General features: G+C 42.8%; 1 protein-coding gene across 3 annotated transcripts in view; it reads left to right on the forward strand.

Moving 5' to 3' along the window:
- Nucleotides 1-12,027, forward strand: part of RBKS (ribokinase) — a 68,097-nt gene that overhangs the window by 34,989 nt on the left and 21,081 nt on the right. For all 3 annotated transcript variants that reach the window (XM_044440409.1, XM_044440587.1, XM_044440496.1), the window contains 2 exons: nucleotides 1,862-1,953; nucleotides 10,753-10,941. In XM_044440409.1, the coding sequence (XP_044296344.1) occupies nucleotides 1,862-1,953; nucleotides 10,753-10,941 (281 nt within the window). The remainder of the gene's footprint in view (nucleotides 1-1,861; nucleotides 1,954-10,752; nucleotides 10,942-12,027) is intronic.

The raw sequence follows: 12,027 nt of genomic DNA on the forward strand, positions 1-12,027 counted from the left end.
AGCAATATCCTCTTCAAAATGCTATGCTATGTGTTACAGTATGATGCCAAGTGTTCCAATGTTTCTATCCCTGACTGAGATTGTAGTAGCCATGAACCACTCAGAAAAGCTTTGCTGGACTGCATTAAGATACAATAGCAGTGAGAAAGAACTCCCCCTTTGTCACCCTCACTATCACCAAGTAGGTTCTAACCAATGTGCTGTTGGACTTTGCATGTGTTTTCTCCCACCTGCGTTTATCTTCTTCCTTGCTTCATTGCCTTCTGCTCAAGTGCACACCAAGCTGCTTACCAACCTCTGCTTATAAAAGGGGACACTTGGGCACGGTTGTGTCTATTCTGTGAATCACTTCTACATTCAACAAACTGACCTGGGCTTTGGCAGGAGCACAAGCCATGTTGGAAGGAAAATCCTCCAGGATCTATTAACTTCCATGGGCAGACCATTTTAATAAGTCCCTTACTCTTGCAGAGCAGAAAGGCCATTGAGAGTCCAAACCTTAGTAGGAAATAATCCAACCATGGCAATGGGAAAAGTATCGTTTGCCCCATTTTCCACTGCCCTCCTTCCCTGTTGAGGAAACTAAATGAAGTGTGTGTCCTTCTACATGTGTTGGACTGATGAAATGATGGCACAGCCCCATAGCTGGCATGGTGGCCATGAAGTCCTAGGCTGCCTCAGCCCAGGGCTTTCCCCCTTGCCCCATTTCATCGTCACTTTCATGTCCTCCACTGAGTTTGTCATTCTTTTACTTGTTATTTTCCTTCCAGCAAGTAAAATAAAGGTTCCATCTGCTTGTTATTTTGGCAACTTTGGAATAGAATAGAATAGAATGCACTTTAGTGCCTTGTACTATTGTTCTGTTAACTCTAAACAAACAATTTGGCATTAATTGTCTGTTCATGTCTTAATCAATGTAGAGAAGGCATTCATGGCTGCTAAATAGGAATACCAATACAGTACAGGGAAAGAACAAGAACAACCAAAAAAGGATCCTTCTGAATGAACTATATGTGGCAGGGATGAGCTTTTCACATTTCAAAGCTGGGGTGGGGAAGCTACGACTTGTATGCAGCCCACATCCTAATTCTATGTAGCTGTGCAATGCTGTAAATGCCACCTATTTTGGCTCTGATTCTGATCTTATCCACCATCAGCTATTGTCTTCAGCTGACTTTTCCTATGGGTTAAAGGCACAGGAAAAGGGTTCCCCAAACCTTCACTGTTTTAAAGGTCCCCCTGAGATGAAGCTTGCAGGTGTGAGGGGGATAGGTATGGGGAAAATCAGGTTTTGCCTATTAGGTTCCTAATTCAGAAGAATCGTCTGCATGGTGAGGAACAGAACAGAGTTTTGTGGTTGATTCTTTCACTGAACGCTATTAGCCAAGTGAATTTTCATGCCAACAGTAGCCAGTTTTATGTCAACAGTGGCCAAGTGCCCTGTGATTCTTAGATGGAATAATTTCAAGAAATACAAAATGTGTATTAATTGGGCTTTATATCTTCTGGATTCAATAGAGCCTTCATTTTGCTAATTAATATTTCCTAATTTTTTCCTTTGATGACAGAGGCATAATTATCATCTTTGGTTCTCTGATGATTATCATCTCTGATTCTTCTGAAATCATTAACTAAACCATTGTTATTACAATCTAGAGTTGTACTCTGTTTTGCAACATTTGAAAATAGGGTATTTTACTGTAGTTTTGTGTGTCTGCAACTAATTTGTATATGTTAGGGAAAACAGAGAGCTGAAAATGCCTTAGCCATAACAACACAGTGTTTTCTGGGTTCTGGCCAATTATTCATATTCAAGCGTTACATGCCATTGATTTAGACAACATTTTCCATTCTCTTACAGTGAAGACTTTATTTAATCCTGCTCCAGCACTCACTGACCTAGATCCACAATTTTATACCTATTCTGACATCATCTGCTGCAATGAAAGTGAGGTAAATACAGATATAATTATGGTGACCTGGCTCATTTTGGACAGATTAAACTGAAAATAATGTCACTTTTCTGAATGAGAGTGCAAGTAATCTGTTTAGATTCTGAAAATGCTGCCTTGCATAGGGCTGTTTTTACCTGGTCAAATAGCACTTGAAAGAGAACTGATAAGTCCCCAAAGACTCTTTGCCTCACTGCTTGTCATGACTTGGGTTAATGGGAGCAAACACAGGGATGTTAATCCTCTTCAGGGTAGAGTCATTGAAATGAGTCAGGTGTAACTTAGCCTACCACTGGATACAGCCACATAACCCTCTCCTGCTGAATGCCATTCATAGGAGTAGCTCATACCAAAAATTCTGTGTAGTCCAGCAATCTATTCCCATGTTGGCCCATCGGGAAGCCCATAAGCAGCACGTGGATGCGAGAGGACCCACGAACTACCTCACTGCAAACAGTGTACATGAATCCCAACTCTTCTCTTTACCCCAGTCTAGTTTTTGTCCCCTTTCCTCCACACCATGTCCACTCATTAAATCCACATGTCTGTAGGCCTCCTAGAGCCAAGCCTAGCTCCCTTTCTTCACCAGTTCTCACACATTCCCTGGTGTCATGCAAAAAGTTACTGGATGGATGAAAAGAGCTATTTTGTATTTATGTTATCCCAGATTTCCTTTTGCTGGGCTCGGCATATTGAGAAATGAGAGGTCCCACATTGTGGATAGTTTAGTGAAATTACTGCTTACTTAGAGAGGAAAAAGAGGCAGACAGAGTCGTTCCAAAAAAAGGCTTGAAAGATGTGCATGTTTAAACATGTGCTTGCCTTGTACACCTATTAAGTGGGGGTGAGGCTTGCTTTTTACAGAAAAAGGCGCATTTGGCCTATTTCAGCATAACCTGCCCCTTCCCTCACACACCCTTCCCTACAGCCACAGTGCAGCTTCTGTGGACAGACAGATGTTTAAATATGTTATACGGACAACAAAAGACTGCATTTTTATCTGGAAAGAGGTAAAGTTTGTGTGTTCTCATCTTGCAATGATCAAAGACACAGTATTGTGTATGTGAACCTTCCCTACCTAATCAGAAGACTAATTTCAGTTACCTCACATAGTTCAACACTGCTCTGCGCAGACCAATGCTACTGTGGCATGTGGAAGTTCTTATCTGGATGCATTTTGCCACACGACGCCCCCATATTATATTGCTCCTGTCTAAAGAGGAGCTCTGCCCAGTCATACCTCCCATGTCAACCAAAGGGGAGGGCCATGATTCAAAATTAGAGTCTTGTGGAGCAAGCTCATGGATCTATGTATTTAAGGAAGTGTGGTGTAGCGAAATTGTGAAATGGTGGTGGAGAGTGGGGGAAAGAACTGCCGATCACATTTTTGAAATATTTATCAAGGAAAGCAACATTTAGAGTACATCAAAATTAACATCCGCCAGACTTTTCACACTGACTAGCCACCAACTCCAAAGGGAAGTGGAAATGTATGCCCTATTGTCGGCACTATCTGTGAAGTTTCTGCCAGTTGCCTTAATAATTCATGTGGTGTACATGTGATTGACCATTTATGATTGGCTGATAACAGTTATGGGATTAGACAGGAAATTTCTGTTAGTTATCTTCTGGACAACAGAAGCATAAAACCATTCTGTGACATTCCATAGCCTTGGAAGTTTCAAGCAGTGCTGCAGACTCTGCCACATGGGCCATATCTCCTGAGTACTTATTTATTGGAAAGAAGCATGTGCATCCACTGAACACCGTAGATGCTTTGCCAACCACAAATACTTGGTATTCTAAAACATTTTGTTCCTTACAATTTCTTTTCGCTAGGATGAAGCAAAAACAGCAAGGGTTTATTATCAAGGGACAGCTACCACAAAGGACATTGCACAATCTGTAGGGTTTAGGGTTTTTTTTTCTTTTTAAAATATTCCTTCAGTAATAACTTGTGTGTATTTGTGCAGTTTTTAATTCTTTGCTTGTGGCTTATGCACAAAATACTGAAAATGCATCTTGCAAGGTTATCAGTTCCTGATTTTTTGCTTAGCTTGTACTTTGGGCTTTTCTCTGTATTTTTCCCAGAAAGATCAAGCCTGTTGAAACTGGCTTGTTAATTTACTGCACACCAGATGTAGCATAGCTTAATCCCTGAGGTTTGCCCAGGAATGTGCTGGTTCTCTTTTCTTCCTAATACTTCTAATGAAAGAAATGCAGAATAAGTATATCAAATTTAAGGCTTATGGAAGCCAAACCTAAGGTTGTGTGTTGCTAATTGATTTCCAGTGTGAAGGAAAAGAGTTGCTACATCACCAATATCTGTGGCAGTTTACACAATTGCACAATCTAGAAAGACCGGTCCCTGCTCGCGAGGAGTGAGCATGCTGTCTCAGAGGAAAAGTGGATGTGCAGGGCAACCATATTAAACGTGTTTGCCTCTTTTGCATATAAAGTGGAGGTAGAGTCCAGCTATTATAGAAAAGGGAGCATGCAGGAGAGGAAAGCAACATATTCTCCCCTGTCTCTTACCTGCCTTGCCTCACAGCATTTCTAGCTTGAAGCATTTTTCCTGCAGCACCAGCAGAAATCTACATAAAAGGAGTGGAGTGGAGTGGAGGGCAGCAGGGAAAAGGGAGGAAGGAGTTTGCTCTCCTATGTATCCCTCTGTGCTGTACAACAAACCCATGTTTAACCCTTTATTTACTTGTTTATTCTTTAGTTTTGTAAACAAATGTTAAAATTGTCATTAAAAATAGCATGGCTAATTTGGCCCGACATTTTCGGTGTGGGAAAGAGAAGAAGGAAGAGTGCGAATGTCAGGCAAATGGCAACCATGCAGTTATCCGTACTTAGGCTTGGTTATAGTTGAATTGTGGATTTAAGATCCAAGTCAGAAAAACGATGTGGAGACAAAACAAGTTTCAAGAGGGGGGCACCACGAAGGCCAGCCTTCCCCAAACTGGTGCTTTCCAGATGTGTTGGGCTAGAGCTCCCTTGTAGGTTCGGGTGATGGAAGCTGTACTGGGGAAGGCTGCCATACATATTCTGCCAACTGGGAAAGGCTGCCATACATATTCAGGATGCAAGTAATAACATGCAGCAAGAGAGAATGTACACGTTTATTTAAGGTAACAGGAGACGTTCAAGCCAGAAGAGAAGCCATGCTAGTCAGCCGCAGTCAGACAAGCTCTTCTAGCAGCTTAAATCCCTGTAGCAGCTCAAAGTCTGATAAAGTTTCTGTGAACTATGGTTCACTTCACTGGGAATACTAGTTTTTGACTGGCGTATATGTATACATGAATTTGAGGTGTGATGAGAACTGTAAACTGTGGGGTCAAATGACAATGAAATGCAAAGGTACCCTTAAAGCTTAAAGGTATGCAAATAGGCATGATTACGATTCACAAAACACAATTGGGAATAACTCAGTCAGCCTAGCATTACTAAGTTAATTACCACTCCTAGTGGGACAGGAAACTGTGGCCCTCCTTCCCACAATCAAACAGCTCACCAAGGGTTGTTTAAGCTGTATGTGTGCTGGTCAGGATTTTGCATTTTCACCCTCCAGCTATGAGTTATCATTTGTACAAACCCAGCTGACAGGGGCTATGCAGTGAACAAGGGACCAAGTTTTTGTGTTACATGTGCAGAAGCCATTGCACAAATCTGAAGTGGGCTTGTATGGAAGGTTTTTGCAGCAGAATTTTGGACAGAAATGAGAGGCCTGAAGTATGACAAGGGGAGGCCAGCTAAATCACAGATAAGCTGTATAACCTTGCAGCAGTTTATCACATCTGTAATGCAGGTGTGCAGAATTTTTTTCAGCCTTCAGGATGAATTCATTTATTTGTTATATTTATATCCTGCCTTTTCTCCTTCTAAGGAACGCAGGGCAGTTTACATATTTTTCCTCCTTCTTTCAAATTTATCCTCCCAACAACAACTCTGTGAGGTAGTTTGGGTTTTAACTGGTCTAAAATCAGTCAGTGAGCTCCATGACCAAGTGGGGACTGAAACCCAGATCTCCGGATTCCCAAACCTGCACTCTTAGCCATTGTACCAAGCTGGCTCTGTAAAATTACAGTTTAAAGACGTTTTTGGGGCTGCACTCCAGGCTTGGCTAGGGCTGAATGCAAAAGAATAGGCCAATAATACCTGTATATCTTGGTTTAACACTCTTGCTGCTAAGGACTAAGTCTTAGGAGAGGCATTTCAGTCTTTTAGAATGGGGTGGAAGGACTCCACAGAAGTCAGAAAACAACTGAACAATCAGTGGTAGAAGGAAAATGGTGGAGCTAGGAAGAGGGACATGGCTGTCTGGGGAAATGAGGAGGGGCTCCATTTGAAACCCAGAAGTGATGAGTTTGATTCCCCCCTCCCCCAGGAGAGTCAGATTTGATCCCCAGGCAAAGGTATTGCACCTCTGCACTAAGGAAACTTAGGCTCAGCTTAGGTGTTTGCAATCTAATAAGCCATGGCATAACGAGCTTCTTCCTACTTTCTCTCCTATTGGAAAGTAACACTTTGGAGAATTATTAAACCACAGTTTGCCATGACATCTGAACCAAGAAACTGTAACTTGATCTGAGATTACAGGCCAGGATGTGCTTTACAAACAGCAATTAAGCCACAGTTTCCTGGTTTGGCTGCAGTGGCATACTTGGTAATGCCAGTGGTGAATTCTGCTCTGAGAGAAATGGAGGGAGCACACAGGCATAAGGGCAGTTCCTGTTTTATTTAGACTGCAGTTGTTCTGGCTGAAGCAGCTTTTAGGCTGCTGGTGTAGGGGCAGAAGGCTTTGGAGTGAATAAGCTGCATTGAACAGACAGTTGACCTAGAATGGTGCAGGTGCTCCCTTAAGCCTTTGGCTAATGCCTATGTCCTCCGTTTGCCATGAGGGGACAGCTGTACTTGGTTGCCCCTGTGCCACCAGCATGATATGCAACCACATATCATCCCATCCAACATAGGGTACATATGTGCAAGAGACAAACCTACCTGGAAGAGTTGGGAGCAACTATGAAAGTTTTGGCAGCACCGCCACTCCAGGTGATACCTAAAACTGGCTGAAGCAGCAAGTAAAATCTCTTCCAGATGGATAGTGAGCCAACAGCTGAGAGAGCTGGGCGAGGTTGGAGGGTATATTTTCATTTTTTCCACTGAAGCACTGGAGACATATCTGGTCATGTTTCTCAAGGTTCAGCAATTCAAATATTTGCACAGGTAGAGCTAAACAAGAGGGTGTGAGTGCAGTTTGCCCCAGAGTTGCACATCTTTGAGATATTGAACTGATTTGTATAACTTTTGCTTACAACTATAATGCATGATTCTATGATTATAGAACTAATGACCTAACTACATATATGGATACCTGTATAAAGGAAAGATATAATAATGTGGATATAGTTTATTTGAAGTATTTCCTTATCCCCCCGTGAATATTTTATGTCTTTAACAAAATGGGGTGGGGGAGAATCTTGCTTGGTCCTATGAGGGGAACTATTAAAAATATCCTTCTTCGCCTCCTTCTATTGTGTTTTATTTCTCCTTTTAAAAGCAGTACTTAGCTATTTCCTCCAATTGTAGCATTTTTTTTAAATTGTAATTTTATTGGAGGGAGGAACTTTCCAACACAGCCGAGGAGCTTTATATTTAATTCCACAATTGACACTTGGTAGTGCATGATCATTTTTGGCACGTAACATCTGTCTGGTGTCTGCTACCTTTGTGGGGAAGCCGTTCCCAGCCTGTTCCATGGTATCCTGATCTGACCCCTTTTCCCAAGTTGTTGTGTGTGGCTGGAGGCAGCTCTTTCTGGAAGGCAGATACGGCAGAAACTGCTGCAAGCATCAGTGTTTTGATAAATCTGCAACTACCATTATGTGCTCACTAGACAAATAACAGCCAAAGGGTTAAAGAAACACTTGGCACTAAGTCTCCTGTGCCAAGGAATCCTTATAATCAGTGGTATAACTTTGCAAGTGCATGAGCCCATCCTCACAGTTCTCATAGCCTTTACAAGCATAGGCAAATATAGGGTTATATAGGCCATAGACGCTTCCTTTTATCAAGTCCAGCTGTTGGTCCCCAGTATTGTTGACGGTTGGCTGGTTTGTATGATCAGGCAACCTGCCTTGTGCATGTCTAGATGGTGTTCGACTGTGGCTTGCCATGTCACCCCAACCTATCATAGAATAGTAGTGTTGGAAGGGGCCAGGCCCCTGAGTCCAACCCCCTGCTGTTGCAGGATACTAAGTGACACCATCCCACTCAGATGACTGTCCAGACACTTTTTGGGTGTCTCTAGTGAAGGAGAGCGCACAACTTCCCCAGGTAATAGGCTGCAATGTCGTACTGCTCTGACAGTGAGGAAACTTCCTCGTGTCTGGTCTAAATCTGGTTTCTTTTAATTGGCAAAGGTGGCTTGTTGGTTTGTGTGGTTAACCATACAGAACCCATGGGCTGTTTTGGGGTTATGGGCAGTTCTTTAACCTTACCAACTCCTCACCCTTGCCAAGTTCATGCAACATGACAAGTTGCATTTGTAGCTTGAATGTTCAGAGGTCATCTCTCATTCACCACAACCCGGCATGGCTTAAATGAGCCATCATGGACTACAGTGATGGTGTGAATCTGGTTACTGACTGGTAACTCCTCTTCAGTGGCTCAGACAAGATTCTTTCCTAGCTGGAAATGCCAAGGATTGAACTTGGGACTTTCTGAGTCGGGAATGGAAGAGGCTGTTATTCTTGGCATGCTTTCCAGGGTCAGGCTTGCACTGACTCTTCAAATGAGGGCTTTGGTGGCTGGGAAACAAGGAGTGTGGAAATTGAGTTGGCAGAAGAGGGTGAGATTATTTTAAGACTGCTCTCTCCAGGTGCACAGGTAGACCATGGGAAAAGACAGGGTGTTGAAATAAAGAGAGGGGACAAGGGAGAGGAGCAAAATGACCCAATGCCTAGTCCAGACCTTGAGTTAGAAGGGCTATCCAGTTAGAGGATCTGAATAGATCTAGGAATCATTTTGTCCATGCACAGAGACTCTTCTTGTGGCTACAGTTTGTCAGCTGTGAATTGGAAATAAAGAGCCCTTTTGCAGAGAGACTTATGTGAATATGGGGAAACCCAGCTTCTGACATTCTACATGCAAAACAGGTGTTCTACCACTGTGCTTACAGTCCTTCTGTAGGTCTTTTGTAATGCAAATTGGTCTTCATTACCCATTCAAGGCCAAGCCAGCTCAAAACTAAGTTGCATTACAATAGCTCACAGGAGTATATTGTTGCTGGCAAAATCTGATTTCTCACCTATTACTGTGAGAATTGCAGGAAAGCTCAGAGAGACTGTGGAGTTGGTAAATGACATCTGCCTGCTAATCAAATAGCCTGGCACTTTGACCCTATGAGCCATGACTCCACTACTGCTTGTAGTCCATAAAATCAACAGCAAGGCCTGCACATGTTTTCATTTGTTTCCCTCTCTTTCTCCAAGTAGCTCATTGTGGTATTGTTCCCTGCTCCCCCCTGTTTTTAGTAGGTCTGTGCCCCTGGTCCAAGTTGGCTTATGTTAGATTGGCTCAGACATTAGCCAAGTTGCTCCTTTCGCTGACCCCACCCCCAGAACTGGGAAATAGTTCCATTAATTTCAAAACCAATTCATATTCATTAACTTTTCCTGATTTTTTTTCTATTGCTTTACAAGGTGGACTGTTAGAGGCAAGGGGGAACCCCAGTAGCAGTTTTCCCAGTGGGAGCTCTTCAAAGTAGCACTTTAAGCAAAGCAACTGAGGCATTTCGCCCTCCCTTGAACAAGGGAGGTTCATGATGGCACTATTTGAGAATCCCCAGTAGACTTCTTTCTGTATTACACTGGACTGGATTTTTAAACACACACTGAAAAATAAAGCATGTTAATGTATACATAACAACCAAACCAACCACTAATTGGAAAGCCTGGATTGGCTACACCTCTGTATAACTTGGGGGAAAACCTAGATTTGTTCATCTTCAGCGTGTGTAACAGCCCTCAATCCATTATCATCTTGCCACAATATTAAACCACAATCTTAATAGCACTGATTGTGTTGCTTTTCACATCAGCATTCTGAATCTGGTCATTTGGAGGCAGCATGTCTTTGTAGTCAGAGTGCCAGGCTGGGGCCGGGAGGCTCAGGTTGCTGTCCCCACTCAAGCGTGAAGTGTGCTGTGTGTCTTTGGGCCAGTTACTGACTCCCAGTCGAACATACCTCACAGGGTTGTTGTGAGAGTAACATGGAGGGGAAGATTATGTAAGTTACCTTGAGTGTCTTCCAGGCAAAAAGTAGGATATTAATAATATATATTATAGTGGAATGTAATATGCAATTCAGTATTATTTGTTGTGAAAAAGATAAATGAAGGCTGAATGGTTGCCTTGGGCTCCTAGAGTAATTGTTCTATCTTTCACTATATTATTTATGTTTTGTGTGTTATATCCCACTTTTTCCTTCAAGGGGTGATCCTCCTCCTTTCCCCTTTATCCTCAAAACAACCCTACAATCTGGGTTAGGCTGAGAATCAGGGACTACCTCAAAGACTTCTGTTGAGTTGGGAATTGGATCTCTCCAGCCCTAATTCAACCTCTGCACTACACTGGCTATACACCAGCTCTTGTTATATTTGACAACAGCAAAGATTGCATATTTGTTGTACAGCACCAATACACTTGAACAGCTTATTCATTGTTTTGCACTTTGTTAGTGGCTCTATCTGATTGGATTGTTTGTTTACAAATGTGGCTTTCATATTTTCTCCAAGGCAGAAATTCTCACAGGCATTGCAGTTGGAAACACTGAAGATGCTGGCCGGGTGGGACAGACCTTGTTACAGAGAGGCTGTAAGACTGCCATTGTAACCTTGGGCCCAGACGGTTGTGTGATGGTCTCCACCAAGGAACCTGTCCCAAAACATCTCCCTGCTAAGAAGGTTACTGCTGTGGATACCACGGTAAGTGCTTATGCTTTAAGAGTCATGCTGTAGAGGAAGATTATTTGAGCATCACAAATTTAGAGTGATCAGCCAAATCTTTGGACAAGACTTATCGCATGCCAGCAAACTGTCATCCTCCAGCCTGTTGTGCAGGGAATATTGGTTCACCCAAGGTTTATAGCCTGGTGTTCTGTAGCGAGACCAGAGCAGTATGTACTGATGATATCATTGTATTCCTCCTTCGCCCTTCTGTCTCTTCGGTATTGCAGCAAAGAATAATAGCATGAATTCTCTTGTTGCTTGTGCAAGACGGCGACATAATCCGCAGCACCATCACCTCAAATACCCCAGTGCTTCTGTGGCGGAAGAATGGAGACACCCAACAGTTCTCAGACTCCCCAAAATTCAATAACTGGTTCTGTCCACACATGCCTGAAATGTTTGTGCTGGCAAAGGCCTTTGGTTGGTAGAGCTTAAGCAGTATCAGGTGCTCAAATTCCACAGGGCACAGTTAAAAGGCAGAAGCGGCATGCCATGCCAAATTAATTTTGTCGTGATGTGTAAGGTCAATGACCTACATGTTTCATACACTGAGGGGTTGGCGTTTGCCTCCCTCCCATTCCTTTCCTGTTTATAATCAAGCCCTGACAGAGCCCTCCTTCAATGGAATGTCAGGATTGTGTGTTCAGCAACAACAGCCATCAAGAAAAGTTAAGGTTCTGAGTGGAATTTTCTCTCGCTCACATTTACAAGAGCTAGGACATTTTGTGCTCACCCCAGTGCCTGATTTAAATCCAGAGTAGCCCTGGCAATGTCGCTGAGAGCACTGTCTGTACTAACTATACATTTTAACTGCCTGATGTCATGAAATGTAACTTGTGTTTCTCCTGCAGCAACTGTGACATTTCCCCCGCTCCTTTAAAAAAATGTATTTTTTTGAAAGGCAAAACACTGCTGTTATCTACCTAAACCAGAATAGCTGGTTCAATTCAGGGGAAAGCAAAGACCTCCTGAAGAAAGTAAAATTGTGTTTGTGCAGGTCGTCTGTGCACACTGCTGTCGCAACTAGTTTGGATCCTTTTTGCACATCCCAAAATAGCAGTC

Source organism: Varanus komodoensis, unplaced genomic scaffold (assembly GCF_004798865.1).
Source record: "Varanus komodoensis strain SLA01 unplaced genomic scaffold, ASM479886v1 scaffold1, whole genome shotgun sequence".
NCBI classification, from domain to species: Eukaryota; Metazoa; Chordata; class Lepidosauria; order Squamata; family Varanidae; genus Varanus; species Varanus komodoensis.